The sequence below is a fragment of the Pan troglodytes genome, chromosome 21 (genome assembly GCF_028858775.2).
Source record: "Pan troglodytes isolate AG18354 chromosome 21, NHGRI_mPanTro3-v2.0_pri, whole genome shotgun sequence".
NCBI classification, from domain to species: Eukaryota; Metazoa; Chordata; class Mammalia; order Primates; family Hominidae; genus Pan; species Pan troglodytes.
In genome coordinates this window covers 68362241-68388513 of record NC_072419.2, presented here as the reverse complement: position 1 = coordinate 68388513, position 26273 = coordinate 68362241, and the positions used below count along the sequence as shown (strand labels likewise).

Here is a 26273-nt window from a genome sequence, read left to right as displayed (position 1 = left end):
GAGGGTTTTCAGTGTGTTAGCCAGGATGGTCTCAATCTCCTGACCTTGTGATCTGCCCGCCTCGGCCTCCCAAAGAACTGGGATTACAGGCGTGAGCCACCGCACCTGGCCATGTCTGGCTAATTTTTAAAGTTTTAGTAGAGATGAAGTCTCACTATGCTGCTCAGGATGGTCTCAAACTCCTGGCCTCAAGTGATCCTCCCATCTCAGCCTTCCAAAGAGCTAGGATTACTGGCGTGAGCCATGGTGCCTGGACAGGTTTAGCACTTTTTGTGCTTACTTTTGAGAGAATTTTTGCCCTAAGATTAAATGCATGCTTCATTCTAAAAGTTTTGCCTGTTATTTGACAGTCTACAAATAGGTTAGAAAGTTTTATTTCAATATTTTAAAGATGCTTTTCCACCCTCTTCTGGTTTCCATAGTTTCTGACGAGGTCATGAGTTTTGATTCTTTGTTCCCCTGCCTGAACAATTACAGTTCACTCTAGCCTCTCACTCCTGGTCAAGTGATCCTCCCACCTCAGCCTCCCAAGTAGCTAGGACTACAAGTGTGTGCCACCATGCCCAGCTAATTTTTAAACTTTTTGTACAGATGGGGGTCTCACTATGTTGCCCAGGATGGTCTCAAACTCCTGGCCTCAAGTGGCTCCCCCACCTTAGCCTCCCAAAGCACTGAGATTACAGGCCTAAGCCACCATGTCTGGCCTTGAAACTGTTTTGAGGCACATATCAATTTATCATTTCTTTCTTCTTATGAGTTAACCATTTTATCATTATGCAGTGTCTCTTTTTATCTCTGAGAAGGTTCTTTGTGTTGAAGTTTATTTTATTTGATGTTAACATAGCCACCTAGCCTTGCTAGGCTTACTGTTTGCATACCATATCCTTTCTAAAGCATCTCTCTTGAAATCTGTAGTCTTGTCTTTCTATCCTTTTTAATTGATGTGCTTAATGCATTTAAATCTAATATGATGATTAAGGCCTGGCACAGTGACTCATGCCTGTAATCCCAGCACTTTGGGAAGCCAAGGTGGGCAGATCACCTGGGTGTATCACCTGAGGTCAGAAGTTCAAGACCAGCCTGGGCAACATGGTGAAACCCTGTCTCTACTAAAAATATAAAAATTAGCTGAGCATGGTGGTGTGCGCCTGTAATCCCAGCTACTCAGGAGGCTGAGGTAGGAGAATCACTTGAACCTGGGAGGTGGAGGTTGTAGTGAGCCGAGATCATACCACTGCACTCTAGCCTGGGCGACAGAGTGAGATTCCATCTCAAAAAAAAAAAAAATCTAATATGATTAATTGGTGGAATTTAGGTCTATCATTTTACTATTTGTCCTATGTTCATTCCTTCTAAAATTTCCTCTTTTTCTGCTTTTTTGGGATTATTTGAAAACTTTTAGCATTCTATTTTAGTTTATCTATTGGATTTTTATCTATACCTCTTTGTGTTGCTTTTCTAGTGGTTGCTTTAGGGATTATCACACACATTCTTAATTTATAATAGTCTTCTTTAATATTGTGCCACTTCATATAAAATGTAGAAAACTTCCAATATCATAGTTTCATTTTTTGCTACAGTTGAGTGTATTCCATCTACAGAGTAAAAATCTCACAGTTCAATGTTATAATTTTTCATTTATACTGACATATTTTAAATTAAGAGGAAAATTGTTTTTTAAAATTTAATCTACTATTTACCATTTCTGATGATTTTATTCTTTCCTGATGATCAAATTTCCATCTGGGATCATTTTCCTTCAGCCTGAAAAATTTCTTCAGCAATTCTTTTTTTTTTTTTTGGACACAGAGTCTCGCTCTGTCGCCCAGGCTGGAGTGCAGTCGCACAATCTCGGTTCACTGCAAACTCCGTCTTCTGGGTTCATGCCATTCTCCTGCCTCAACCTCCCAAGTAGCTGGGACTACAGGCGCCTGCCACCACGCCCGGCTAATTTTTTGTATCTTTAGTAGAGACGGGGTTTCACTGTGTTAGCCAGGATGATCTTGATCTCCTGACCTCGTGATCCGTCTGCCTCGGCCTCCCAAAGTCCTGGGATTACAGGCATGAACCACCGCGCCCGGACAGCAACTCTTATAAAACAGGTCTGGTGGTGATGAATTACGTTAATTTTTTATGTGAAAATGTGTTTATTTACCCTGTTTGTTTTTTTTTTGAGACGGAGTCTTGCTCTGTTGCCCAGGCTGGAGTGCCGTGGTGTGACCTCAGCTCAGTGCAAGCTCCGCCTCCCGGGTTCACACCATTCTCTTGCCTCAGCCTCCCCAGTAGCTGGAACTACAGGCACCCGCCACTACGCCTGGCTAATTTCTTTTTGTATTTTTAGTAGAGACGGGGTTTCACCGTGTTAGCCAGGATGGTCTCGATCTCCTGACCTCCTGATCTGCCTGCCTCGGCCTCCCAAAGTGCTGGGATTACAGGCGCAAGCCACCACGCCTGGCCTATTTACCTTCATTCTTGAAAGATAGTTCGACAATCTACAAATGGGTTAAAAAGTTTTACTTCAATACTTTAAAGATGTTCTTCCATCTTTCTGGTTTTCATAGTTTCGGATGAGAAGTCATCAGTTTTAATTTATTTGTTCCCCTGCCTGAAATTTTCTTTTTTTTCTGTTCTCCAGACAAAGTTTCACTCTGTTGCTCAAGCTGGAGCAGTTGCATGATCTTAGCTCACTGCAACCTCTGCCTTGGGTTCAAGTGATTCTCCTGCCTCTCAGTCTCCCAAGCAGCTGGGACTACAGGCGTGCACCACCACACTCGGCTAATTTTTCTATTTTTGTAGAGATGGGGTTTTGTCATGTTGGCCAGGCTGGTCTTGAACTCCTGCTCTCAAGTGATCGGCCCACCTCGGCCTCCCAAAATGCTAGGATTACAGGCACGAGTCCCTGCGCCTGGACTTGAAATGTGTTTTTGTACAGTTACTTTTAGGAATTTTGTTTTTAGATTTGCTTTCCAGCAACTTGACTATGATGTACCTACACATGGTTTTGTTTGAGTTTATCCCAGCTGGGGATAATGAAACTTCTTAAATATGTAAATTTGTCTCTTATTATAGAAATTCTAGGCAGTGTTTCTTCAAATACTTTTTCCTGCCTCATTTCTTCTCTCCTCTCTTTTTGTAATTTTGACTTCACGTTATAGGCTTTTTGATATTGTTTCACAGGTCCTGAGGTTCTTCTTGTTTTCCCCCCACCCTTTCTTTTTTAGATTGGATACATTCTATTGATTTATCTTCAAGTTAACTGAGTTAACTGTCATCTCCACTCTTCTGTTAGACTCATTCAGTTAACTTTATATTTAAGATATTCTAATTTGCAGTTCTAAAATTTCCATTTAAAAAATACAGTTTCTGCCAGGCATGGTGGCTCATGCCTGTAACCCCAGTACTTTGGGAGGCTGAGGCAGGAGGATTGCTTGAGGCCAGGTGTTCAAGACCAGCCCGGGCAACATGGAGTATCCTCAATGCTACAAAAAATACAAAAGAGTTAGCTGGGCATGCTGGCGTGAGCCTGTAGTCCCAGTTACTAGGGAGGCTGAGGGGGGAGAATCACCGTAGCTGAGAGGTCAAGGCTGCAGTCAGCCATGATTGTGCCACCGCACTTCAGCCTGGGCAACAGAGTGAGACCCTGTCTCAAAAAAAAATGTTTCTAATTATCTGTTGCGATTTAAAAATCTTGTTAAAAGTGTAATTTTGGCTGGGTGCAGTAGCTAACACCTATAATCCCAGCACTTTGGGAGTCAGAGGTGGGTGGATCACTTGAGCCCAGGAGTTCGAGACCAGTCTGGGCAACATGGTGAAACCCTGCTGTCTGTACCCCCCAAAAAAAAAAATTAGCCAGGTGTGGTGGTGCACACCTGTAGTCCCAGCTACTTGGGAGGCTGAGGTGGAGGATCTCTTGAGTCTGAGAGTCAAAATCTGCAGTGAGCTGAGACGGTCTCACTGTATTCCAGCCTGGGCAACAGAGTGAGACTGTCTCAAAAATAGAAAAGTGTATCTTCCTTTACAGCAGCAATTACAATAGTTGCTTTAAAATCCTTGTTTGCGAATTCATCAATCTGAGTCCTATCAGGGGTCAATTTCCAGTAGGATGGAGAATGTATAACAATTTTTTTCTTTGTATATTCAGTAATTTTGAATTTTATTCTGAACATTGTGACAGTTTGGAGTAGAGCATTGATGTGTGTGTGTGTGTGTGTGTGTGTGTGTGTGTGTGTTAGCAAACAATCGGCTTGATGGAACTGAGACTGCAAACCCAGTCCGTTGGACAGTGGCTCAAATCTCATTTCTGTTGTTTTATTCTAGGTCGAGCTGCTTGGAGTCTGTCCCATACATGTAGTTCAGTGCTCAACTAGAGATCTAGACAAAGAGTATCAACAGAATTTGGATCTGCAGCTCTCTCCTTTCTGGGATGCTCCCATACTTTCAAGAGGTTGTGGTTAGTTCAACTAGCAAAAAGTTTGCTAGTGGGTCACTAGGGGTGATGGTGAGTGGTGCCACTTCCATTTCCACCCCTTGATTTCTGGTCCTGTGCATCCTGGCTATGGGAGAAACAGTACCATATGTCGGATGCTGATTCAGAGCATGCATGGCCTTCTGGAGGACTCTGCCCCAGTCTTGCAAAGTATTCTCACCTAGTTGCCATTGTGACCGTGACTTCAAAAGGCCATTCCACCGTTCAATCAATCCAGCTGCTTTGGGATGGTGGGGAATATGGTACAAGCAGTGAATTCCACGAGCCTGAGTCCACTGCTGCCCTTCTTTAGCTGTAAAGTGAGTACCTTGGTAAGAGGCAATGCTGTATGGAATACCATGACGGTGGATAAGGCATTCTGTGAGTCCATGGATGGTAGTCTTGGTAGAAGCATTGAGTGCAGGATAGGCAAACCCATATCTGGAGTAAGTGTCTATACTGGTGAGGACAAACCACAGCCCTTTCCATGGTGGAAGAGTTTCAATATAATCAACCTGCCACCAAGTAGCTGGCTGATCACCCCACTTCTGGTACCAATGTACTGTATGATCAGCGTTCTCTAGAGGGACAGAATAGGATAGATGTATATAGGAAGGGGAGTTTATTAAGGAGAACTGACTCACATCATCACAAGATAAAGTTCCACAATATGCTGTCTGCAAGTTGAGGAGCAAGGAAGTCAGTAGTGGATCAGTCTGAGTCCCAAAACCTCAAAAGTAGGGAAGCCGACAGTGCAGCCTTCAGTCTGTGGGTGAAGGACTGAGAGCCCCTGGCAAATCACAAAGGCCAAGAGTCCAAAAGCCAAAGAACTTGGAGTCTGATGTTTGAGGGCAGGAAGCATCCAGCACAGGTGAAAAATGGAGGCCAGAACTCAGCAAGTCTGCTCATTCCTCCTTCTTCTGCCTGCTTTATTCTAGCCATGCTGGCAGCTGATTACATGGTGCTCACTCACATTGAGGGTGGGTCTGCCTCTCCCAGTCCACTGACTCAAATGTTAATCTCTTTTGGAAACATCCTCACAGACACACCCATAATCAATATTTTCCATCCTTCAAGCCAAACAGGTTGACACTCAATATTAACCATCACACTTGTCTTCTAGCTTTTCTAGCCAGAAAAACCTATGGCTTTTTATTGGAGTTTTATTTGCCCTGCATGGCATGGCCTGTTACCTGACTTTGGTCTAGGAGCTGTGAAAACCCGGTACCGTTTTCCTCTTCCAAGTGTTGACACCTTCAGAATGTGCCTGCTGTGTTCACGCTCTGGTGACTTCAGGTAAGTGTTGTTTCCTATTTTGCCCAGAGTTTATAGCGCTGCCTTTGGAAGGGTTAGTTCAATAGGCGTTTACTCCACCATATTGGAAACAGAAGCCCAGCTTGTCCATTTCTGTAAATAAATAAATAAAAAAGCTGGGATTTAAATATTCATTTTGTGTACAATCTGTAGATCATTTTGGGAGAAATGACGTTTTTACAATATTGAGCCTCTGACTCTTTTTAAAAATTTTTTTTATTATACTTTAAGTACTAGGGTACATGTGCACAACGTGTAGGTTTGTTACATATGTATACATGTGCCATGTTGGTATGCTGTACCCATTAACTTGTCATTTACATTACGTATATCTCCTAATGCTATCCCTCCCTGCTCCTCCCACCCCACAACAGGCCCCAGTGTGTGATGTTCCTCTTCCTGTGTCCATGTGTTCTCATTGTTCAATTCCCACCTATGAGTGAGAATATGCGGTGTTTGGTTTTTGGTCCTTGCGATAGTTTGCTGAGAATGATGGTTTCCAGCTTCATCCATGTCCCTACAAAGGACATGAACTCATCATTTTTTATGGCTGCATAGTATTCCATGGTGTATATGTGCCACATTTTCTTAATCCAGTCTATCATTGATGGACATTTGGGTTGGTTCCAAGTTATTGTGACTAGTGCCGCAATAAACATACGTGTGCATGTGTCTTTATAGCAGCATGATTTATAGTCCTTTGGGTATATACCCAGTAATGGGATGGCTGGGTCAAATGGTATTTCTAGTTCTAGATCCCTGAGGAATCGCCACACTGTCTTCCACAATGGTTGAACTAGTTTACAGTCCCACCAACAGTGTAAAAGTGTTCCTATTTCTCCACATCCTCTCCAGCACCTATTGTTTCCTGACTTTTTAATGATCACCATTCTAACCGGTGTGAGATGGTATCTCATTGTGGTTTTGATTTGCATTTCTCTGATGGCCAGTGATGATGAGCATTTTTTCATGTGTCTGTTGGCTGCATAAATGTCTTCTTTTGAGAAGTGTCTGTTCATATCCTTCGCCCACTTGTTGATGGGGTTGTTTTTTTCTTATAAATTTGTTTAAGTTCATTGTAGATTCTGGATATTAGCCCTTTGTCAGATGAGTAGATTGCAAAAATTTTCTCCCATTCTGTAGGTTGCCTGTTCACTCTGATGGTAGTTTCTTTTGCTGTGCAGAAGCTCTTTAGTTTAATTAGATCCCATTTGTCAATTTTGGCTTTTGTTGCCATTGCTTTTGGTGTTTTAGACATGAAGTCCTTGCCCATGCCTATGTCCTGAATGGTATTGCCTAGGTTTTCTTCTAGGGTTTTTATGGTTTTAGGTCTAACGTTTAAGTCTTTAATCCATCTTGAATTAATTTTTGTACAAGGTGTAAGGAAGGGATCCAGTTTCAGCTTTCTACATATGGCTAGCCAGTTTTCCCAGCACCATTTGTTAAATAGGGAATCCTTTCCGCATTTCTTTTGTCAGGTTTGTCAAAGATCAGATAGTTGTAGATGTGTGGTTTTATTTCTGAAGGCTCTGTTGTGTTCCATTGGTCTATATCTCTGTTTTGGTACCAGTACTATGCTGTTTTAGTTACTGTAGCCTTGTAGTATAGTTTGAAGTCAGGTAGTGTGATGCCTCCAGCTTTGTTCTTTTGGCTTAGGATTGACTTGGCAATGTGGTATTGAGCCTCTGACTCTTGAACCCAGTGTATCCCTCTGTGTATTTTTTTCCCCCTAATTTCTCTCAATCATGGTTTACAATCTTCTGACTATAGGTCTTACATTTCTTTTTGTTAGTTTGATATTCAGGTATTTGGTTTTTGATGCTCTTGTAAAGGGTCTTACTTTAAAAGTTTCATTTTTTACACTCAAATTGACGCTTGATGGTCAGCATCTATTATTTTAGCTTTATATGTCCCATCTTAACTATGCTTACTGAGCAAACTTTACCAATGACAAACCTGTGGTTTGTTAAATCTTCCAAAGCACCTGCAATGGAACTAAAGGTTTTTAGGAAGGTGGTTTTTTTGTTTTTGTTTTTGGCAGGGGGGCAGTGTCTTCCTCTATCACCCAGGCTGGATTGCAATGGCACGATCTCAGCTCACTGCAACCTCTACCTCCTGGGCTCAGTAGCTGGAACTACAGGCACTTGCCATCATGCCCGGCTACAGTTTGTATTTTTGTAGAGACAGGCTTTTGCCACGTTGGCCAGGCTGGTCTTGAACCTCAGATGATCTGGCCACCTTGGCCTCCCAAAGTGCTGGGATTACAGGTGTGAGCCACTGCGCCCAGCCAGGAGGTGCTTGGGTTTTATAAACTGAGTATGTGAACGGAATATGGGGAAAGTTATTTTAGGAAGTAACCAAAGCAACAATAGCACTCCTAAGAAACTCCTGGGTGGACCTCGTGCTTAGAAAGTGGAGCCCAGTAGCGTTGCACCTTTCCAGGTTAGGGAGGAGTCTAGAGGCCACAGGCTTCTCTCACCAGAAAGGTCATTTCTTGCTTGCACCTTGGGAAGGAGGAAGCGTCCCAGGAAGGCTGACTTGTTGGAGTGCCATCAGGACAAAGCCGTTCACTCCTGAGCTTTGAAATGCGCTGCTGTCTGAGTTAAGCTAGTAAAATCCATCCGCGATGGCTATGGTTAGCCATTTGTGGGAGTCAGCCAAGAGGCTGTTGTAAATGAGTCACTCAAGAGTTTGCAGACAGCCCCGCTTGGGAGATCTGGGTCAATTTCAGGGAGGAAGCAGGCCTGACTCTTGACTATAATTTAGTGGGCAGGCATCTAATCCGTGGCGCCTGGTGTGTGGATGCACGGGCTGGTCAACTGCGCAGTGCCAGCTCTGCCAGCTTTGGGGTCCAAGTCCAAGGTTTCTGCCCCTTCCACGAATGAAACCTGGGCTGCTGACTTAACTTCAAGCTCCAGTCCCTCCTCATCTGTACAACAGGCTCCACCTGGCCCTTGATCACGCGTCAGGCCTGATTAATGCTAGTGCCTGGCCAAGCCCTGACCCTGGCGAGAGAGTCCTGGCTGAGCAGATCTGAGAATCCTCATTTTCTTGGGAAAGCAGGGCAGGGGTTGGAGGTGTCTTGGCCAGTGCACTTCTCTACTTCGGAACTCTCAAGTCACAGGCTACTGTCTCAGGCTCCAGCCTCCCCAGACTTGTGTCCCGGGGTGAAGGGGCCAGGCTAAGTGCCTCTTATCAAAGGTCTCCCCGTAAGTGAACAGTAAGTAGCCATCCCGTATACTAGCTTGAATAGTGTCCCCTCAAACCATATCCACCAGAACATGAGGGTGTGACCTTATCTGGAAGCAGGGGCTTTGCAGACATAATTGGTAAAGGATCTCATGATGAAATCATTTTGGATTTAGGGAGGTCTTGAATCTAACGACTGGTATCCTTATAAAAGGAGAGGACACAGACACACAGGGAGAAGGTCAGGAGAAGACAGAGACTGGAGTGATGTGACCACAAGCCCAGGAATGCTTGGAGCCACCGGAAGCTGGAGGAGGCAGGAAGGATCCTCCCCTAGAGCCTCTGGAGGGAGTGCAGCCCTGCCCACACCCTGGTTCTGGCTTCTACAGCTGTGAGAATCCACCTGTTGTTGAAGTTGCATACGTTTGTGATCATTCGTTAAGGCAGCCTTGAGAAACGCATCCCTCTGCATTTACAGAGCAATTAGGTGGCCACAAGTTTCTCCCTGGGATGTGGATTCATTTTTGACCACAGACATCCCCCTGAGTCTGCAAGACTGACGAACGCTGCCAGCGGGGCTGGTGGACACCCCAAAAACATTCAGCTGCTATCTAGCTGCACGCCTTTTTCTTTGCGGAGTGGGTGGGGGGAAGGGGTCTCATTCTGTCGCCCAGCCTGGAGCGCAGTGGCACAATCATAGCAGCACAATCACAGCTCACTTGTAGCCTTGACCTCCAGGGCCCAAGTGATCCTTCTGCTCCAATCTCCCAAATAGCTGAGACCACAGGTGCACAACACCACGCTTGGCTAATTAAAAAAACCTGTTTTTAGTAGAGACAGTGTCTTGCTTTGTTGCCCAGGCTGGTCTTGAACTCCTGGGCTCAGGCCATCCTCCTGCCTCAGCCTCCTAAAACCCTGCAGTTATAGGCGTGAGCTGGCGCTGGCTTTTTTTAAAAAAATTGTTTTATGATGAGGGCTGTCAGGCAGACAATAAAAGCACAGGTCACCTAACAAACACCACAGACCTTTCACACAGCCTGCAGCTTGGAAATCACTGATTCCCTTTATTCTTAGATTTGTTTTATTCTTAATGTCTTAAACAATTCAAAACGTGTTTTTATTATTTTTTATATTTAAGTGAGCGTGTCTGATGCTCTATTTTATTTAAAAATACAAGACCCTGCTTAGTAAACTTGGAAGGCCCACTGAGCTGCCAGCCGCCGAGGCCACCTCTTTGCCCACAGCCTGGCAGCAAACATTTTTCCGGGTTGAAACAGTGCTTATGATTAACATTTGTTACAATTCCCCCTTTTCTCTTTTTATGCTGGGTGAGATTTTTCTTTCAAACTACACAAGTCCTAACTGCTTGGGGCAACAACTAAAATCACAGAGATACTAAAATTTGGCGGGAGGCCCCCAGGGTGACTCCCCACCACATGAACATTAGGAGGGGAAGTCACGTGCTGTCCTCACCCGCCTCCCCCCGCCCCCCCCCCCCCCCCCCGGGAGGCAGTGCTCCTGCAAACCCCAGACATAGAAGAGCTGCCGGGCTGTCTGCGGCTCCCACTTTCCCCAGGGCCTTCTGGTGCACAACACCCTCCTTGCAAAGGAAGCTGGGATAGGTGGGCACAGACCCTTAACTTCTCGCAGTTCCTGCAGCTGCCAGGCTGGACGGTTCCCCAGAAGATCCTGCGAACACGTTGGAATGAAAGACTCCTGGCGGGGCCTTGGAGAAGAGGGGTCACCACTGTGTGTAGATGGCAGGAGACTCATTACAGATCTCAGTGGAGTAGCAGCGGACTTGAAGAGTGGAGGCCTGAGCGTGGGAACCTTCAGTTACCCCAGCCTTTGGGACCCCGGGGGCCTTGGAACCTGGTCTGTTTCCTGCGAGTCCTGCGTTCTGCTTCTGCCCCGACTCCAATCTGAGGGGTCTGTGGGTATGGGCTGTGCAGTGAGCCTGGTGCGCCCCACCTTGCAAGTTGTGCGTGGGGCCGGTTAGCCTGCCTGTGCTTTGACCTGCTTTAAAAATGTTCTAATTAGTTGTCAACACTCAAAAATTAAAAATCCCGAGATTTAATCATCACTTTATATTTCTGTTCTTTCTGGAAAACTCAGACTGTCCCCCTACTGAGCTCAAGGTGCTCCGTAGGTGTACCCACAGGGGCCCTCCCTGCCATACTCAGCTTGCTTCATTCATTTCCTTTCCTGCCTTCTGGGAGCCAAAGTTCAGGTACAAAACTCCAGCTGTACGTTTGCAGTGATTTCCCCCCAACACTGTTCCCCTATAGGGGAGGCACCTCTCCTAGGCTCCGTCCTCAATGCTCATTGGCTGCTGCTGCTGTCGAGAAACAAGCCTGGGGTGAAGTCCCGTATTCCAGTTATCAGTAAGTCCATTCCTTTGCAAGGCTACAGTTCGAACAGGCACAAGGGTCCAGTTCGGGTCTGCTTTCGAGACTAGCAGTCTCCTTTGTTAAAGCAATTAAAAAAATCATTTTCTTTGTCAGCAACGTCATTCATCGTCCCGAGGTCTCTGCTTATTGCGGCGCTGTCTTCAGCTGCGAAGACTGACCCTGTGGCCTCTTGGCCCCAGTGAGGTCCGAGGCAAGGAAGCGTCTCTCTGAAACCTATTCTGGGCTCTTAGGAAGAAATGAGAGAAAGGAAAACCACTAGAAATGTCCAATAACACCATCTTTTGGTTGGAAAATAAAACACGCAGAAAGGGGACTGGAACTTTTACTGAAGTATTTCTAGAGAGAAGGTGCTTGGGAACACTTTAGGTAACTTACTCCCCACCCCCAGCAGAAGGTAAAAAGAAAGCTACTTCCAGACGTGCCGGCTTCAGGCTCGGGAACTTCGTTTGGCGCCTGGCAAGCACCGTGCTCTTACCGACGGACTTACAAGACACTCCTGTCTCCAAGGCAGCTGGGTGCGGGGACAGTCACCCCGGGGCGGCTTGGTTTATTGATTAAAAATGGAGGGAAGGGCCAGGGGTGGTCACGATTGGAGGGCGAGAAGAGCCGTGCGCGCAGGACCCCTCCCCACCGCCCGGGACCGGCTGGGCCAGAGGCGGACCCAGCTTCCCCGCGGCGGCTTGGAGGGGCCGGGCGCCGGTCCCCGTCCCCAGGGCGCGCTGCGAGAGTCCCCTCCCCGTTCCCGCCCGCCTCCCAGGCCCATCCACTCCAGGGCCTGCGCGCCGCCCGGCCGGCGCCCCGGCATCCCCGCGCGCTGTTCCCCGGGCCTCGGACGGGCCCTGCGCCGCCGCTGCCACCGCGCACGGCGGCCCGCCCGGCGCTCCCGTCAGCGCCGCCGCAGCCATTTTGGAGCGAGCCGAGACAAAGAGCGAGGCCCCGTCGCCGCCCCGCGCCCGCCTCGGCCCGGCCCAGCGCACCGTTCCCGCATCCCGCGCCCCGCCCGGCGGCCCCCTCCCCGTCCGCCACCGCCCCGGCGCCCGCGCCCCTGAGCTCCAGCCCCCGCGCTTCCCGCCGCTGCTGCCGCACCCCGGCCGACCGCCCGCGCCCCGGCCTCTAGCGCTCGCAGCCATTGGCCGCGCCTTTTAAGCGCGCGCCCCAGCCAATCGCCGGGCGCCCGCGGTCTCCGCGCCTGCGCAGGGCCGCCACCCCCGCTCCCCCGCCCCCCGGCCGCGCGCCCCCGCCCCCCGCCGGCCGCGCGCCGCCCCCCGCCCGCCCAGCGCCCGCCCCACTCGGAACCTCCTCCTCGCCCAGGCGCGCTCGGCCCGAGCGGCGGCGGCGGCGGCGGCCGAGGAAAAAAGATGGCGGCGGGCTCGGATCTGCTGGACGAGGTCTTCTTCAACAGCGAGGTGGACGAGAAAGTGGTGAGCGACCTGGTGGGCTCGCTGGAGTCGCAGCTGGCGGCCAGCGCGGCCCACCACCACCACCTCGCGCCGCGCACGCCCGAGGTGCGGGCCGCGGCCGCCGGCGCGCTCGGGAACCATGTTGTGAGCGGCAGCCCGGCCGGAGCCGCGGGCGCAGGGCCGGCCGCCCCCGCCGAGGGCGCGCCCGGAGCGGCGCCGGAGCCGCCCCCCGCAGGTAGAGCGCGGCCGGGGGGCGGGGGGCCGCGGCGCCCGGGCCCCCCCTCACCGCGCCGCCCCCTTGTCCCCGCAGGGCCCGCGCCGCCCGCCGCGAAGCTGAGGCCGCCGCCCGAGGGCAGCGCGGGGGCCTGCGCCCCGGTGCCCGCCGCCGCCGCCGTCGCCGCGGGGCCCGAGCCCGCCCCCGCCGGCCCCGCCAAGCCCGCCGGCCCCGCCGCGCTGGCCGCCCGCGCCGGCCCCGGCCCCGGCCCCGGGCCCGGCCCCGGCCCCGGCCCTGGCAAGCCCGCCGGCCCCGGCGCCGCGCAAACTTTGAATGGGAGCGCCGCGCTGCTGAACTCGCACCACGCCGCCGCACCTGCTGTCAGCCTGGTCAACAACGGGCCCGCCGCGCTGCTGCCGCTGCCCAAGCCCGCCGCCCCCGGCACTGTCATCCAGACGCCCCCTTTCGTGGGCGCCGCCGCGCCCCCCGCGCCCGCCGCGCCCTCGCCCCCCGCCGCCCCCGCGCCCGCCGCCCCCGCCGCCGCCCCGCCCCCGCCACCCCCCGCGCCCGCCACCCTGGCCCGGCCGCCCGGCCACCCCGCCGGACCCCCGACCGCCGCGCCCGCCGTGCCGCCCCCCGCCGCCGCCCAGAACGGGGGCAGCGCCGGGGCAGCCCCCGCCCCCGCCCCGGCCGCCGGGGGCCCCGCGGGGGTCAGCGGCCAGCCCGGGCCCGGCGCGGCGGCTGCGGCGCCGGCGCCGGGGGTCAAGGCCGAGTCGCCCAAGACGGTGGTGCAGGCGGCGCCCCCGGCGGCGCAGACCCTGGCGGCCAGCGGCCCGGCCAGCACGGCGGCCAGCATGGTCATCGGGCCAACTATGCAAGGGGCGCTGCCCAGCCCGGCCGCCGTCCCGCCGCCCGCCCCCGGGACCCCCACCGGGCTGCCCAAAGGCGCGACCGGCGCAGTGACCCAGAGCCTGCCCCGGACGCCCACGGCCACCACCAGCGGGATTCGGGCCACCCTGACGCCCACCGTGCTGGCCCCCCGCTTGCCGCAGCCGCCTCAGAACCCGACCAACATCCAGAACTTCCAGCTGCCCCCAGGTGAGTGGCCGCACGGGGCGGGAGGGAAGGGCGGCTCCCAGCAGCGCCAGCTGCCAGTTCCAGGAAGTTCTCCGCTGGTGGAATGCTAAGGTCATCTGTCCCGTAGGCCTGTGGCTGGAGCAGGCCGAGGGGCAGTCTCTACCCAGGTGCGGGGCCAGCCCGGGTGGCTGTCTGCGAGTGAGCCAGAGGGAGTCGGCATAGCCTGCGTCCCTGTCGCTGTCCCTGACGTCCGCGCTGGCTGCCTGTGCCTGGGGCTGGTCTGTTTCGGAGTGGCTCAGCCAGGACTCTTAGTGGAGTGGTCCTTACCTGCTCCCGCTCTATGCGTCCCTGCCCGGGTTGGAAGGCTCAGCGCAGGGGCTCCCTGGGCCAGGCGATGGGGTCTGCAGAGCTGAGGGCAGTACCTGGGGCTGTGAGTGGCAGCAGCTGTCCCCTGCTCAGTTCTGCAGTTAGGCGTGTGGCCTGTGTCCCCACTTAGCCTTTCTGCCCCTTGGTGACCCTGGGCTTGAGCCTCTTCAGTCTCCAGGCGAGGACGGGGGCGCGACGCCCCCTCATTGAGGCTCGGGAACTCTGGATGGAAGGCTTGGGCTCCTCTGCTGCCACCAGGCAGGCAGAGATGTCAGGCGCACCCTGTGAGAGTCCTCCCGGCGCGCAGCCTTGCTGAGAGCCACGCTGTGGAGTAGGGTTTCAGCACCGTGTGTGTCACTGTCTCTTCCAGAGCTGCGTTGGTGCCTAAAGGAAGGAGCGCCTAGCTACTCTGGTTGCTGCCCCCTCGGGAGGGCAGTGGGAGGGCGGTGGCAGCAGATGTTCTCGCTCCGTGCAGGGGTCTCGGGGCGATACTGGCTATGCTGCGGATGCCTGGGGCTCCGACGCCCCTTCCGCCTGGCAGTTCTCACGCTCCTGTCTAGTCTGCTGTCTCTGCGACTCGTCAGGGCCCCTCAAGTTTGACAGGAAAGATTGCCTGGCCAGCATTGCTGCTTTTGTCTGGGGCTCCCCGTCCCTCCCCAGCCGCCGTGGTGGGTGCTGGGCAGGGGAGCTCCTCCCCGGCCTGTGGTGACGCGTGCCGTGCAGTTGTAGCAGCGCGGTGGCAGCAGTAGTAGGAACTGCAAGGAGAGCGTGGGTCCCTCCTGCCTCCCCTCTCTGAATGGAGCTATTGGTCACTTTGACAGGGTTGCAGCATCTTCAGAAGTGAAAGGATTTCTTGTCCAAGTATGTGAGGTTCAGGGCTGGTGGTCAGACTCTGGACAGGGCAGGGGTGGGGAAAGCCTGTCTGGGCGGCTGCTAGGCTGCAGTGCTCCAGGGAGGAAGAGGGCTGTGAAGCTACTTCCCGGGGTTGCTGAGACGCCCTTTACGACAAGCTTTTGGGGTACTGAAGCGTTTGTAGGGGTGTTTTGTCAGAGGCTTGGTTTTGCTGTTATGTGTATGTTGACCTTTTAGTAGGAAACGTGGCTGATCTTTAGTAATGTTGTAAAAAGATGTTTGATGGCTGTGATCTATTATGTAAACTGTCACAATGCTTTATTTATAAAAATGTTTTTCCAGAGGTCCCACGTGTCTCAGCGCAGGCCCGGTGCCTGTTGCACCCCTTTGGGTAGGTATTGGGCTCTGTCTTGTGGGGCTGGCCAGGTCCTCTTGCTCTGAGCCACTGCAGAGGTTAAAGCCTCATCTCTGTCTCTCTTCTGGGAGAAGGTGAAGGAATACGTGGTTGGAAGAGGGCATCTCTGCTGTGTTTATCATGAGTGATCCTGGGACTCACTTCCATCTTCTGTTTTAAGATCAGTTTTAGGGTCGGGTGTGTTTGATGAAGAGACAACTTGAAAAACAACTGTAGGAGTGTTGACTGTGCGTGATTCCTGTGTGTGAGGACAGAGGAACAGCTCACACAGACGTTTGGGTGGCAGTGCTGAGAGCGGTGCTTTCAAGGAGCCGAATGCTACTGTCTAAAAAAGTGAGAGATTTACCCCATCTCTTCATGGCCTCCTGCAGTTGATCTACTGATGAGGAATTTTGATTATGTTATTTGTTTCAATAATAACCAAAGCAAAAAAAAAAAGTGTCAATAAAACTACCAGTATCCCAAACCAGAGTACTTTCTTTTGAACAGTACAACTTAATACTGTAAATCAGAATGGCAAATTGCAAATACTCTGGTTACTTCCTGTAATCGATTGATCAGAGAATATTAAATTATTCTAGTTGGTTCCGTTTTCATTGAAATATTTCGTAATAAAAATGTTTAGAACAAAGATGGAAGTAACTTATAAAAATAACTCTTGCTTGGTGAATAACTCATTCTCGTTACAACTCAGTCTTGCAAACTGAGGAGGAGCCGGGAGTATTAGGGGTGGGCAGGGTTCTCAAGGCTGCATGTGGGTGTCAAGTGGAGTAGCAGACGGGTGGCAATTGGATGGGGTGTGAAAGGGCCTGCCCTTCCCAGCCTTCCCTCCGTGGAGGTCTTGGGTGGGAGAAGGGAGGGGACAGAGGTTTCACCCTGAAGTCTTTAAGGCTAAGCCTTAGGCCCGAGTGTTTCAGCCCCATAGTGCACACCGGGTATGTTGAATTTGGTTTAGGTAGCTGTCATGATATTCTTTGTCAGGACAGTGTTGTAAAGACAGTTATGTTAGTGTAATTGTAATTTGCTGGTTTGAGGTGCCAGAGTTTAAATTTTATTCACTGAGGAAAAATGAGAAAACTCAGTCTTTAGTGAGATTGTTGCAGATGACACAGTTGTCCCAAGATCACGGAAAAGCACTAGTTATGTACAGCTTAGGATAGTCATAACGTCATAGTCAGGTTGTGATTACAGCTGAAAGAAGAAAAAAGTGATTTGACACCCACATTAGCATGTTGGTAAATTGTTGAGAGATCTTTTCAGATCGGTGTAAGGTAAAGAAGCTCATTTCCAAAGGTTATTTTTTGGCCTGGCAAATTCACATTTTCTTCAGTGTATCTTGGTCTATTGTGCTTTCATGCAGAATTTACTCTCCTTTTGCTCTAAGATTTGGCCCAAGTGTAGATTCCCATTCCAGGACAGAAAAGCACTTTCTCACCGTGGGCCTTGATCCCTTGGCCTAGGGAGCGTGTGCTTGCTGCGTGTTTTAGGATGAGTACTCCCAGGTGAATGTGTGTCTGTGGGTGCTGTCTGGAGCATTGGTTCCCATCTGTGGGGAAAGGGGGAAAACGTCCACTAGCCCTTAATCGCGCTGTTGGGACGGGCTGGATTTGGCGAGTCCAGGCCCATGCTGGGTGGCGGCATGCAGACGGCCACCCCTGAGGTTGCAGGAGCTGTGAGTTCTGGTGGCCAGTGGTGGCAGCCAGTGCTCTGGCACAAGGGACATTCCTAGAAGTTTAGATTTTGTGACTTGAGGGCCCTGTTGCCGTTTGACCTGGGAGGAATGTGTTGTTCCTCGGAGCCTCGGCTTACCCAGCTGTAAAGTGGGGTTGCCCTTTTGGTGAAGAATGGGAATTCTGTCAGGTTGGGCCAGATAACATAGCTGTCAGGTGGCGCTCACTATTCCAAACTCTCCCAGTTCCCCTCATTTTTCACTGATTTTCACACATTAATCCAGACTGGATGTTTTCTCAGGGACTGAGGTGTTTGGTGTGGCAGCTGACTGGTTCTGTCAATGGGGAAGTTACCGAGGTCTGAGGTGGGTCACCCTGGGGCGGCGGTTGCCAACATAGGGGAGGGTTGCGGTGGCCTTTGGAGGCCTGGACCTGGGCGGAGGGCTCACTTTAGGCCTGGACCTGGGCGGAGGGCTCACTTTAGGCCTGGGCCTGGGCGGAGGGCTCACTTTAGGCCTGGGCCTGGGCGGAGGGCTCACTTTAGGCCTGGGCCTGGGCGGAGGGCTCACTTTAGGCCTGGGCCTGGGCGGAGGGCTCACTTTAGGCCTGGGCCTGGGCGGAGGGCTCACTTTAGGCCTGGACCTGGACCTGGGCGGAGGGCTCACTTTAGGCCTGGGCCTGGACCTGGGCGGAGGGCTCACTTTAGGCCTGGACCTGGGCGGAGGGCTCACTTTAGGCCTAGGCCTGGACCTGGGTGGAGGGCTCACTTTAGGCCTAGGCCTGGACCTGGGTGGAGGGCTCACTTTAGGCCTGGACCTGGGTGGAGGGCTCACTTTAGGCCTGGACCTGGGCGGAGGGCTCACTTTAGGCCTGGACCTGGGCGGAGGGCTCACTTTAGGCCTGGACCTGGACCTGGGCGGAGGGCTCACTTTAGGCCTGGGCCTGGACCTGGGCGGAGGGCTCACTTTAGGCCTGGACCTGGGCGGAGGGCTCACTTTAGGCCTAGGCCTGGACCTGGGCGGAGGGCTCACTTTAGGCCTAGGCCTGGACCTGGGTGGAGGGCTCACTTTAGGCCTGGACCTGGACCTGGGTGGAGGGCTCACTTTAGGCCTGGACCTGGGCGGAGGGCTCACTTTAGGCCTGGACCTGGGCGGAGGGCTCACTTTAGGCCTGGACCTGGGCGGAGGGCTCACTTGAGGCCTGGGCCTGGGCGGAGGGCTCACTTTAGGCCTGGGCCTGGGCGGAGGGCTCACTTTAGGCCTGGGCCTGGGCGGAGGGCTCACTTTAGGCCTGGACCTGGACCTGGGCGGAGGGCTCACTTTAGGCCTGGACCTGGACCTGGGTGGAGGGCTCACTTTAGGCCTGGACCTGGGCGGAGGGCTCACTTTAGGCCTGGACCTGGGCGGAGGGCTCACTTTAGGCCTGGACCTGGGCGGAGGGCTCACTTTAGGCCTGGACCTGGGCGGAGGGCTCACTTGAGGCCTGGGCCTGGGCGGAGGGCTCACTTTAGGCCTGGGCCTGGGCGGAGGGCTCACTTTAGGCCTGGACCTGGACCTGGGCGGAGGGCTCACTTTAGGCCTGGACCTGGACCTGGGCGGAGGGCTCACTTTAGGCCTGGGCCTGGACCTGGGCGGAGGGCTCACTTTAGGCCTGGACCTGGGCGGAGGGCTCACTTTAGGCCTAGGCCTGGACCTGGGTGGAGGGCTCACTTTAGGCCTAGGCCTGGACCTGGGTGGAGGGCTCACTTTAGGCCTGGACCTGGACCTGGGTGGAGGGCTCACTTTAGGCCTAGGCCTGGACCTGGGTGGAGGGCTCACTTTAGGCCTGGACCTGGGTGGAGGGCTCACTTTAGGCTAGAGGCCTGAATCCGGTGTTTCTTTTGACATACTCAGGTAGGAGTGACATTTGAAAAGAACAAAGAAAAAGAACTTTTGGGGAGCTGTGTAAAGACAGCCCTGGACAGCTCTGCCTAGCATAGGGCAGGGGCGCCGCTCTGGGTCTTCCCTTCCTCCCTGCTTCCTGCCCCGCGGCTGGGGTCGTCACCATCGCCTTCGGGATGAACAGAGTCATCTTGGTGACAGGTTGGGATGGACCTCACCTGCCTTTGGTGTCTCAGAGCTGGTGACCCTCATGGCTTAGTGGCAGCCAGGACTCGGGGTCCTGTGACACTCTTAGGAGCCTCTCTCCTCACTGCTTACTGTGCCCGAGCACTGCATTCACAGCAGAGGTCTATGAGTTTGAACAGAGGATGACGTTTGAAGTTCGTTACGGTTGCCCTGGTTCTTAGGGCCTGTGAGAAGCTTTGTAGGAGAGGGTGTCCTGCTTGCTTCCGTGGCAAATGGACCTGAGGCAGGCCCCGGGCGCCTGGGAAGTTGGCCTTCTCCCAGGGCAGAGAGCAGAGCCACCCTGGCTCCCAGGACTGCCCCCGGGCTCCCCGGTGTGCTGTGGAAGTTGCCCCTTAGACATCAGCACAGGGAGGCCGGGAGGCGGCGTCTGGTCAGAGCAGCACAGACCGGGCTCAGCAGAACAGACTGGTGGGCGTGTCCGCACCCCGAAATCAGAGTGGAATGGAGACAGTTCCTGTTCTACCTCCAAAGCCTTTTCTACCGTATAATGTGAGTTTTCTTCCACTTAAGGGATAAATTTGAAGAAAGCTTTTATAAATTGTTGGTTGTAAGTGAGTTGATCAAAGCATAATTAGCAGCTGTGTTTGAGGATCTTGAAGCAGAGGTGTAACAGGGCTCTGGAGAAGCTTGCCTGAGATTTGGGGTAATTTGCAGGGTTCCCGAAGTGCTTTGCTTTTCTTCTTCATGGTGCTCAGTAGGAACCTCCAAGCCCTCGATCATCCAGGAAACAGTTGCTGTTTAGGGTGTTCACCTGTGGCGCCCGGCTCAGGCAGCGTGATGGTGGCCTTTACTTAATCAGGCCTTTGATAGCAATAAAGCAGTTAAATGGGCTTTTTGCTGCAGGCCCTTCTGTGCCGAGTGCTGTGCACCTGGGCTTCCTGGACGCTTCTGCTTCCAGGTGGGCCTGCGGTTGCTATGGCATTGTGGTGGTGTCAGCTGCAAACATGTACACAGCTGTTCTTTCCAATTCTTGCGTGGAATAATGAAGTAGAATAAGTGCTGTCAAGTTATGTTCGAAAATGGGGTGCTTAATATTTCCATGGTTGGACCATGAAAGTTTTGAGTGAAAACTTTTGATTTTTACATATCTCAAATGAACATTTGCACCAAAGATGTACAGCTTTCGAAAAACAAAGAGATACATGTTGTCCACCATGAGGCCCCTCTCCCATTTGAGAAAGTACCTGGTGTCCCCTGTTGGTCAGTCCGCGGTGGTCCCAGGCTCTTCTCCAGGCCTGCCTTCTGCCTGTTGCAGGCCATGCTGCAGTGTGCAGGATGATGTAGTGAAGTGCCCCCAGCTTCTCCCACCATGGGTGTCATGTTGTGGAGCAGAAGGTGTCGTTGGGAACCGTGTGTGAGGACAGGAGAAATTGTTTGTTGGGAGCCGCATGTTGAGGACAGGAGAAATTGTCTGTTGGGGACTGTGTTTGGGGACTGGAGAAGTTGTCCCCCCGAGCCCCATTGTATGTGGCCTTGTGTGTAGACCTGTGTCTGTCCTTCCTGAGGTCTTGCTGGGCCCTTTGTGTCCCTCACTGGGCATCACTGGAAAGCGCCAATGTGAGGAAGGCACACGTGGCATCTTGATCTCGAAGTTGTGAGAGGAGCGTGGCCAGGTAGGGTGGTGTTGGGGTACATGGATCTTGGAGGGACCATTTCCGAATAGTCAGGAAACCCCAGAAACAGGTTTTTCTGTCTATCAAATTTGACATTAGGTTTTAGAATGAGGGCCCTGCAGTAAGAAGGTCTGTGGCTCCCAAGGGAATTGTTTCAGGGTTGGGGTCAGAGGTCTGAGTGGACAGTGCATGGACAAGGCAGGACACTAGGAGCCAGGGAGCTGAACCCTTCTCTGGGCGCTGGGTGTGGCCCAAGCACACCCGGGGCAGAGGCTTTGTGGGTCAGCTGGTCCACTGGGGGCTGCAGACACTGTGGGCAGAGGTGCTACCGGTGGCAAGGTGGGCACCTTGTTCCATGGGGTCGGGGGACACAGCCTTTCATTTTCTGACTTTGCACTAAAGTGTGTGGGACAATGACCTGTGAAAGTTTTTAAAGGAAGTTCTGTGTCTTCTGCGGAGGAGTGTGGTCTCCGTGGTGTTCATAGGAGCCACGCACGGTGCTCAGAGCATGGCCAGAACGCACAGGCCTGCCTTGCTTTGGAGCTTTGCAGAAGGTTACGAATGTCAGTGTCAGAAGCACCATGACAGGAACGAGGGTGACACGGGAAGCAGGCTTGATTGGCTTTTTTATGTAACTGTAAGTGTAAAAAATTATTAGTTACTTCAACATGATTTTTCTGATGATAAAATTAGTTTTTTTTTCATTATAGGAAGTTTGGGAAGTAAACTGTAAAGAAGAAAATACAGTCACTTGTAACGTCACCTGGCCCAGACTGCTAAAATTTCGGGGTGTCTCACTTCAGCCTGTGTCTGCTGCATAGCTGCTTCTGTGTTTTTCTGTAATTACAGTTCTCCTGTGACCCAAGTCTGTGCTTTGCCTTGTCCTGTGTCTGGTGCACTTTCCCTTGGCCCTCGGTGGTCTCAGGCTCCAGCATTTGGTAACAGCCCCTGTGCCAGGGTGCTGTGCTGATGGCGACAAGTGGCCCCCTGTAGGTGAATGCCTTCATGTCTAACTGTGTGTGTGTCTGGTGGGTTGAGCATTTTCAAAGCTTTGATACATATCACCTTCCACCAGATTACACTTTTAAAACCATTGCCAGAATACGACTTTTGGGAATGGATACCATTCTTAAGAAAATCGTGTCTAGTTTTAAGTTGCATTTCTTTGAGTGAAATTAGACCTCGTTCATGCGGATGTTGGCTATTTATTCTCGCCAACTGTGCCTATTTGTATAAGCGCTTTCTTGTTTTTTCTTTTTTTTCGAGACAGAGTCTCACTCCATCACCCAGGCTGGAGTGCAGTGGCGCAATCTCAGCTTACTGCAACCGCCGCCTCCCGGGATCAGGTGATTCTCATGCCTCAGCCTCCCGAGCAGCTGGGAATACAGGCGTGTACCACCACACCCAGCTAATTGTTGTATTTTTAGTAGAGACGGGGTTTCACCTTGTTGGCCAGGTTGGTCTCGAACTCCTGACCTCAAGTGTTCCACCTGCCTCTGCCTCCCAGAGTGCTGGGATTACAGGTGTGAGCCACTGCGCCTGGCCTGCATGAGCACATTCCGAGGGTGTGTACTGGGCCACGGGGGAAGGCTGATGAGGGTACCAGGGTTCAGCTGTGGGGGGTCCCAGGCTGACAGCCCCTGCTTTCATGGTGTGTCCATTGTGGGGGCCAGGCAGTTAACAGGCAAACAGATCAGCAGGTATGTCTGATTGTGATTAGCACCCTTGGGTGAGAGGGGACTGCTGGGCAGGGTAGTCAGGGAAGGCTTTCCCAGGAGGCTGAGGGATGAGAAAGGGGTCAGCCACATGCAGCTGGGACCTGTATCCAGGCCAAGGAAAGAGTAGATGCAGGGGTCCCCTGTGTAGATTGTAGGGCTGCCCTCTGATAGTGTGAATTGATATTGTAGGGCTGCCTGTACACAGTGTGAATTGATTGTATCACAGGGCTGCCCCCAGGTAGTGTGAATTGGTTATATTGCAGGGCTGCCTCCAGGCAGTGTGAATTGATTTTATTGCAGGGCTGCCCCCAGGCAGTGTGAGTTGATTGTATTGCAGGGCTGCCTGCACACAGCGTGAATTGATTATATCACAGGACTGCACCGTGTGAATTGATTGTCTTGCAGGACTGCCCCCAGGCAGTGTGAATTGATTGTCTTGCAGGGCTGCCCGCAGGCAGTGTGAATCGATTGTATTGCAGGACTGCCTGCAGGCAGTGTGAATTGATTGTCTTGCAGGACTGCCCGCAGGCAATGTGAATCGATTGTCTTGCAGGACTGCCTGCAGGCAGTGTGAATTGATATTGTAGGGCTGCCTGTACACAGTGTGAATTGATTGTATCACAGGGCTGCCCCCAGGTAGTGTGAATTGGTTATATTGCAGGGCTGCCTCCAGGCAGTGTGAATTGATTTTATTGCAGGGCTGCCTCCAGGCAGTGTGAATTGATTTTATTGCAGGGCTGCCCGCAGGCAGTGTGAATTGATTGTATTGCAGGGCTGCCTGCACACAGTGTGAATTGGTTATATCACAGGACTGCACAGTGTGAATTGATTGTCTTGCAGGACTGCCCGCAGGCATTGTGAATCGATTGTCTTGCAGGGCTGCCCGCAGGCATTGTGAATCGATCGTCTTGCAGGACTGCCCGCAGGCATTGTGAATCGATCGTCTTGCAGGACTGCCCACAGGCAGCGTGAATCGATCGTCTTGCAGGACTGCCCGCAGGCAGCGTGAATCGATCGTATTGCAGGACTGCCCGCAGGCAGCGTGAATCGATCGTATTGCAGGACTGCCCGCAGGCAGTGTGAATCGATCGTCTTGCAGGACTGCCCGCAGGCAGTGTGAATTGATCGTATTGCAGGGCTGCCCGCAGGCAGTGTGAATCGATTGTCTTGCAGGACTGCCCGCAGGCAGTGTGAATCGATTGTCTTGCAGGACTGCCCGCAGGCAGTGTGAATTGATTCCAAGTGCCTCAGTGGCTGGAAGCCATTGAGGGTTTGAAGCTGGATAGGGCATAATTTAAAGTTGTATGTTGAGGTCACTTTTGCGTCTGAGCTGTGGAATGTGGGGGTGGTTGTGGCAGGGGCCTGGGGCAGATGGTGGGGCTTAGGGAGGTGTGGATGGGCTGGAGGGAGGGGTGAAGACAAAGGCTCTTGTGGAATGAGATTGAGGTGGGCAGGCGGGGTGAGAGGGAATGTCAGTGGTGGTTGGTGGGAGGCAGGAGCTCAGGGGAGCAGCTGGCACAGGCCAGGGTCTGGGAGTCGTGGTGTTGCCGGCTCTGATGGCCATGACGGTGTTATGAGCCTGTAGAGTAGACTAGAAGAACCGTAGGAGGCTGCCCTGCAGGTGCCAGCACCTCCAAGGCTGGGCCAGCTTGGGAGCCAGAGAGGAGTGCCGGGAGAGGCCAGCATTCATAGGATGCATCTGGCCAGCAGTGCTGGGAGTGGGATGGTGAGGGTGGACACCTGGGTGCAGGAGCCTGGTGGAGGAGGTTGCAGGAATGGTGGCCCAGAGCAAAGAGCTGTCAGCTCTTGGGGTGGAAGGACATGGCGTGGCCGTTGCTGAGAGCCTTGTGTGGTGGAGTAGCATTTGTTGCAAGGTTGGCGTCTCTCCTGGCCTCCAGCGCAGCGATGGCAGAGGTAGCATGGCTGTGATGGAAGCCGCTTTGCTCTTGTGTGTGCAGTCCTCACCTTCCTGCCGCATGTTGGCGTGCACAAATTCACAGATCTGTAGATCTCTAGAGCCAGAAAGTCCTGGAAGAGAGTCCCCTTCCACAAAGACGCTGAGGCTCACAGAGGTGACCGGCTTCTCCAAAACCCCGTGGCCCCTTAATGGAGGCTGCATGCCACAGGGCACCTGTCACTCCTTCAGGCCGCCTCCTTCATGCTTGTGCTGCTGAGAGAGACTGGAAATGGTTCAGCTTGGAGCAAACTTACAACTTAAAACCACTAAAGCACAGGGGCTTTCAAAGAGAAAATCCACAGAAGGGAATATCCTGAGTGCATGGTGAGGGGCTGTTGCACTGGGGTGGGTCTGTGTGGCGCGTGGCCTCACCCGACGATCCTACTGTGTCCTGTGGGCCCTCCAGTGCTTGGGCTCCCCCCAGCTGGTGGCCGTCTGCTAGGTCTGGGCCACCTCATCTGCTGGGGAGGCTCATCTCCGTCAGTCCCTGCAGTCCTGCGGCTGCAAGGGCGTCAAGTGGCCAAGAGGCACTCCTGGTCTTAAGGCCCTTGCTCAGAAGTGACGCAGGCCTCTCCCTAGTTCCAGCCGAGAAGACTTGGTCATTGTCTGTGTCTGTCTGCACAGAGTGCTGGGTGGTTTGGCTTGTGCCTGGGGGCGGGGTGGGATACGGGTGGACAGCCAGCAGGCCTCAGACCGTGCATGGCCTTGGTGGGCCAGGGGGATGAGTTTGGTTGGTTGGTCAACAAACGTTCACTCGGCAGTAGCTCAGGTGAGACCTTGTGGATCTGGCAGCTTGCTGACGGAGTTGCTTGGGGAGTGCTGCAGGTTGGCGTGGACGGGCGGAGGTGAGGTGCACGGATGCCGCTTCTCAGCATAAACGTCGCTCGTGGCTCCCTTCTCCAGAGTACCTTCTCGAGGTGGGCATCTTCTCTGTTCAGATGTGGGTGCCCCAGCGTTTCCCTGCCGCTCCTGCCTGACCAGGCACTTAATGGAGCTGCTTAGTGACGGATCCAGAGCGGCAGAGAGCTGGGCCGGGAGCTCGTCACAGGGCAGTGCGAGGGTGGTCCTGGTCCTCCGGCTCCGCAGCCTCATGGGCTCCTGGTTTCAGGATGGTGCTTGCACTCAGGGCCGCCGTGGCTCTCCCTTCGCCCCACCATCGATTAGACGCAGAGCTCTGAGAGTTGGGAAAGCACGGACTGGGCATCTTGGAGGCTGTGATTCTGGACAGGTGATAGGGCCGCCCTCTTCCACTTTCGGGTGCTCTGTGGGCCAGACGCAGCTCTGCCTGGGCCTGAAGGCTGGGCTTGGGGATGGCATCTCCTCAGTGCCTTGGAGGTTGTGGGCGTGCCACCAGAGTTCCCGTGTGGGAAGGGCTGCCACCTGCCTTGGGCCACGTGGTTCCAGCCCTGGAGACCTGGTGTTGTGGGGGGTGGCGGAAGGGACCTGATGTCATGGGGTATGGTGCGAAGGAAATGGCGTTTTGTGG

General features: G+C 53.1%; 1 protein-coding gene across 2 annotated transcripts in view; it reads left to right on the top strand.

The window, feature by feature from the left end:
- The first annotated feature begins 12666 nt into the window (after window positions 1-12666).
- TAF4 (TATA-box binding protein associated factor 4) overlaps window positions 12667-26273 on the top strand; it is a 93025-nt gene continuing 79418 nt past the window's right edge. The window contains exons 1-2 of one of the 2 annotated variants that reach the window (XM_054674643.2): window positions 12667-13014; window positions 13090-14091. In XM_054674643.2, coding sequence (XP_054530618.1) covers window positions 12738-13014; window positions 13090-14091 — 1279 coding nt within the window. In that variant the 5' untranslated portion in view covers window positions 12667-12737. Of the gene's footprint in view, window positions 14092-26273 lie in introns of both variants that reach the window. The other variant, XM_514759.8, reaches the window with a different exon arrangement.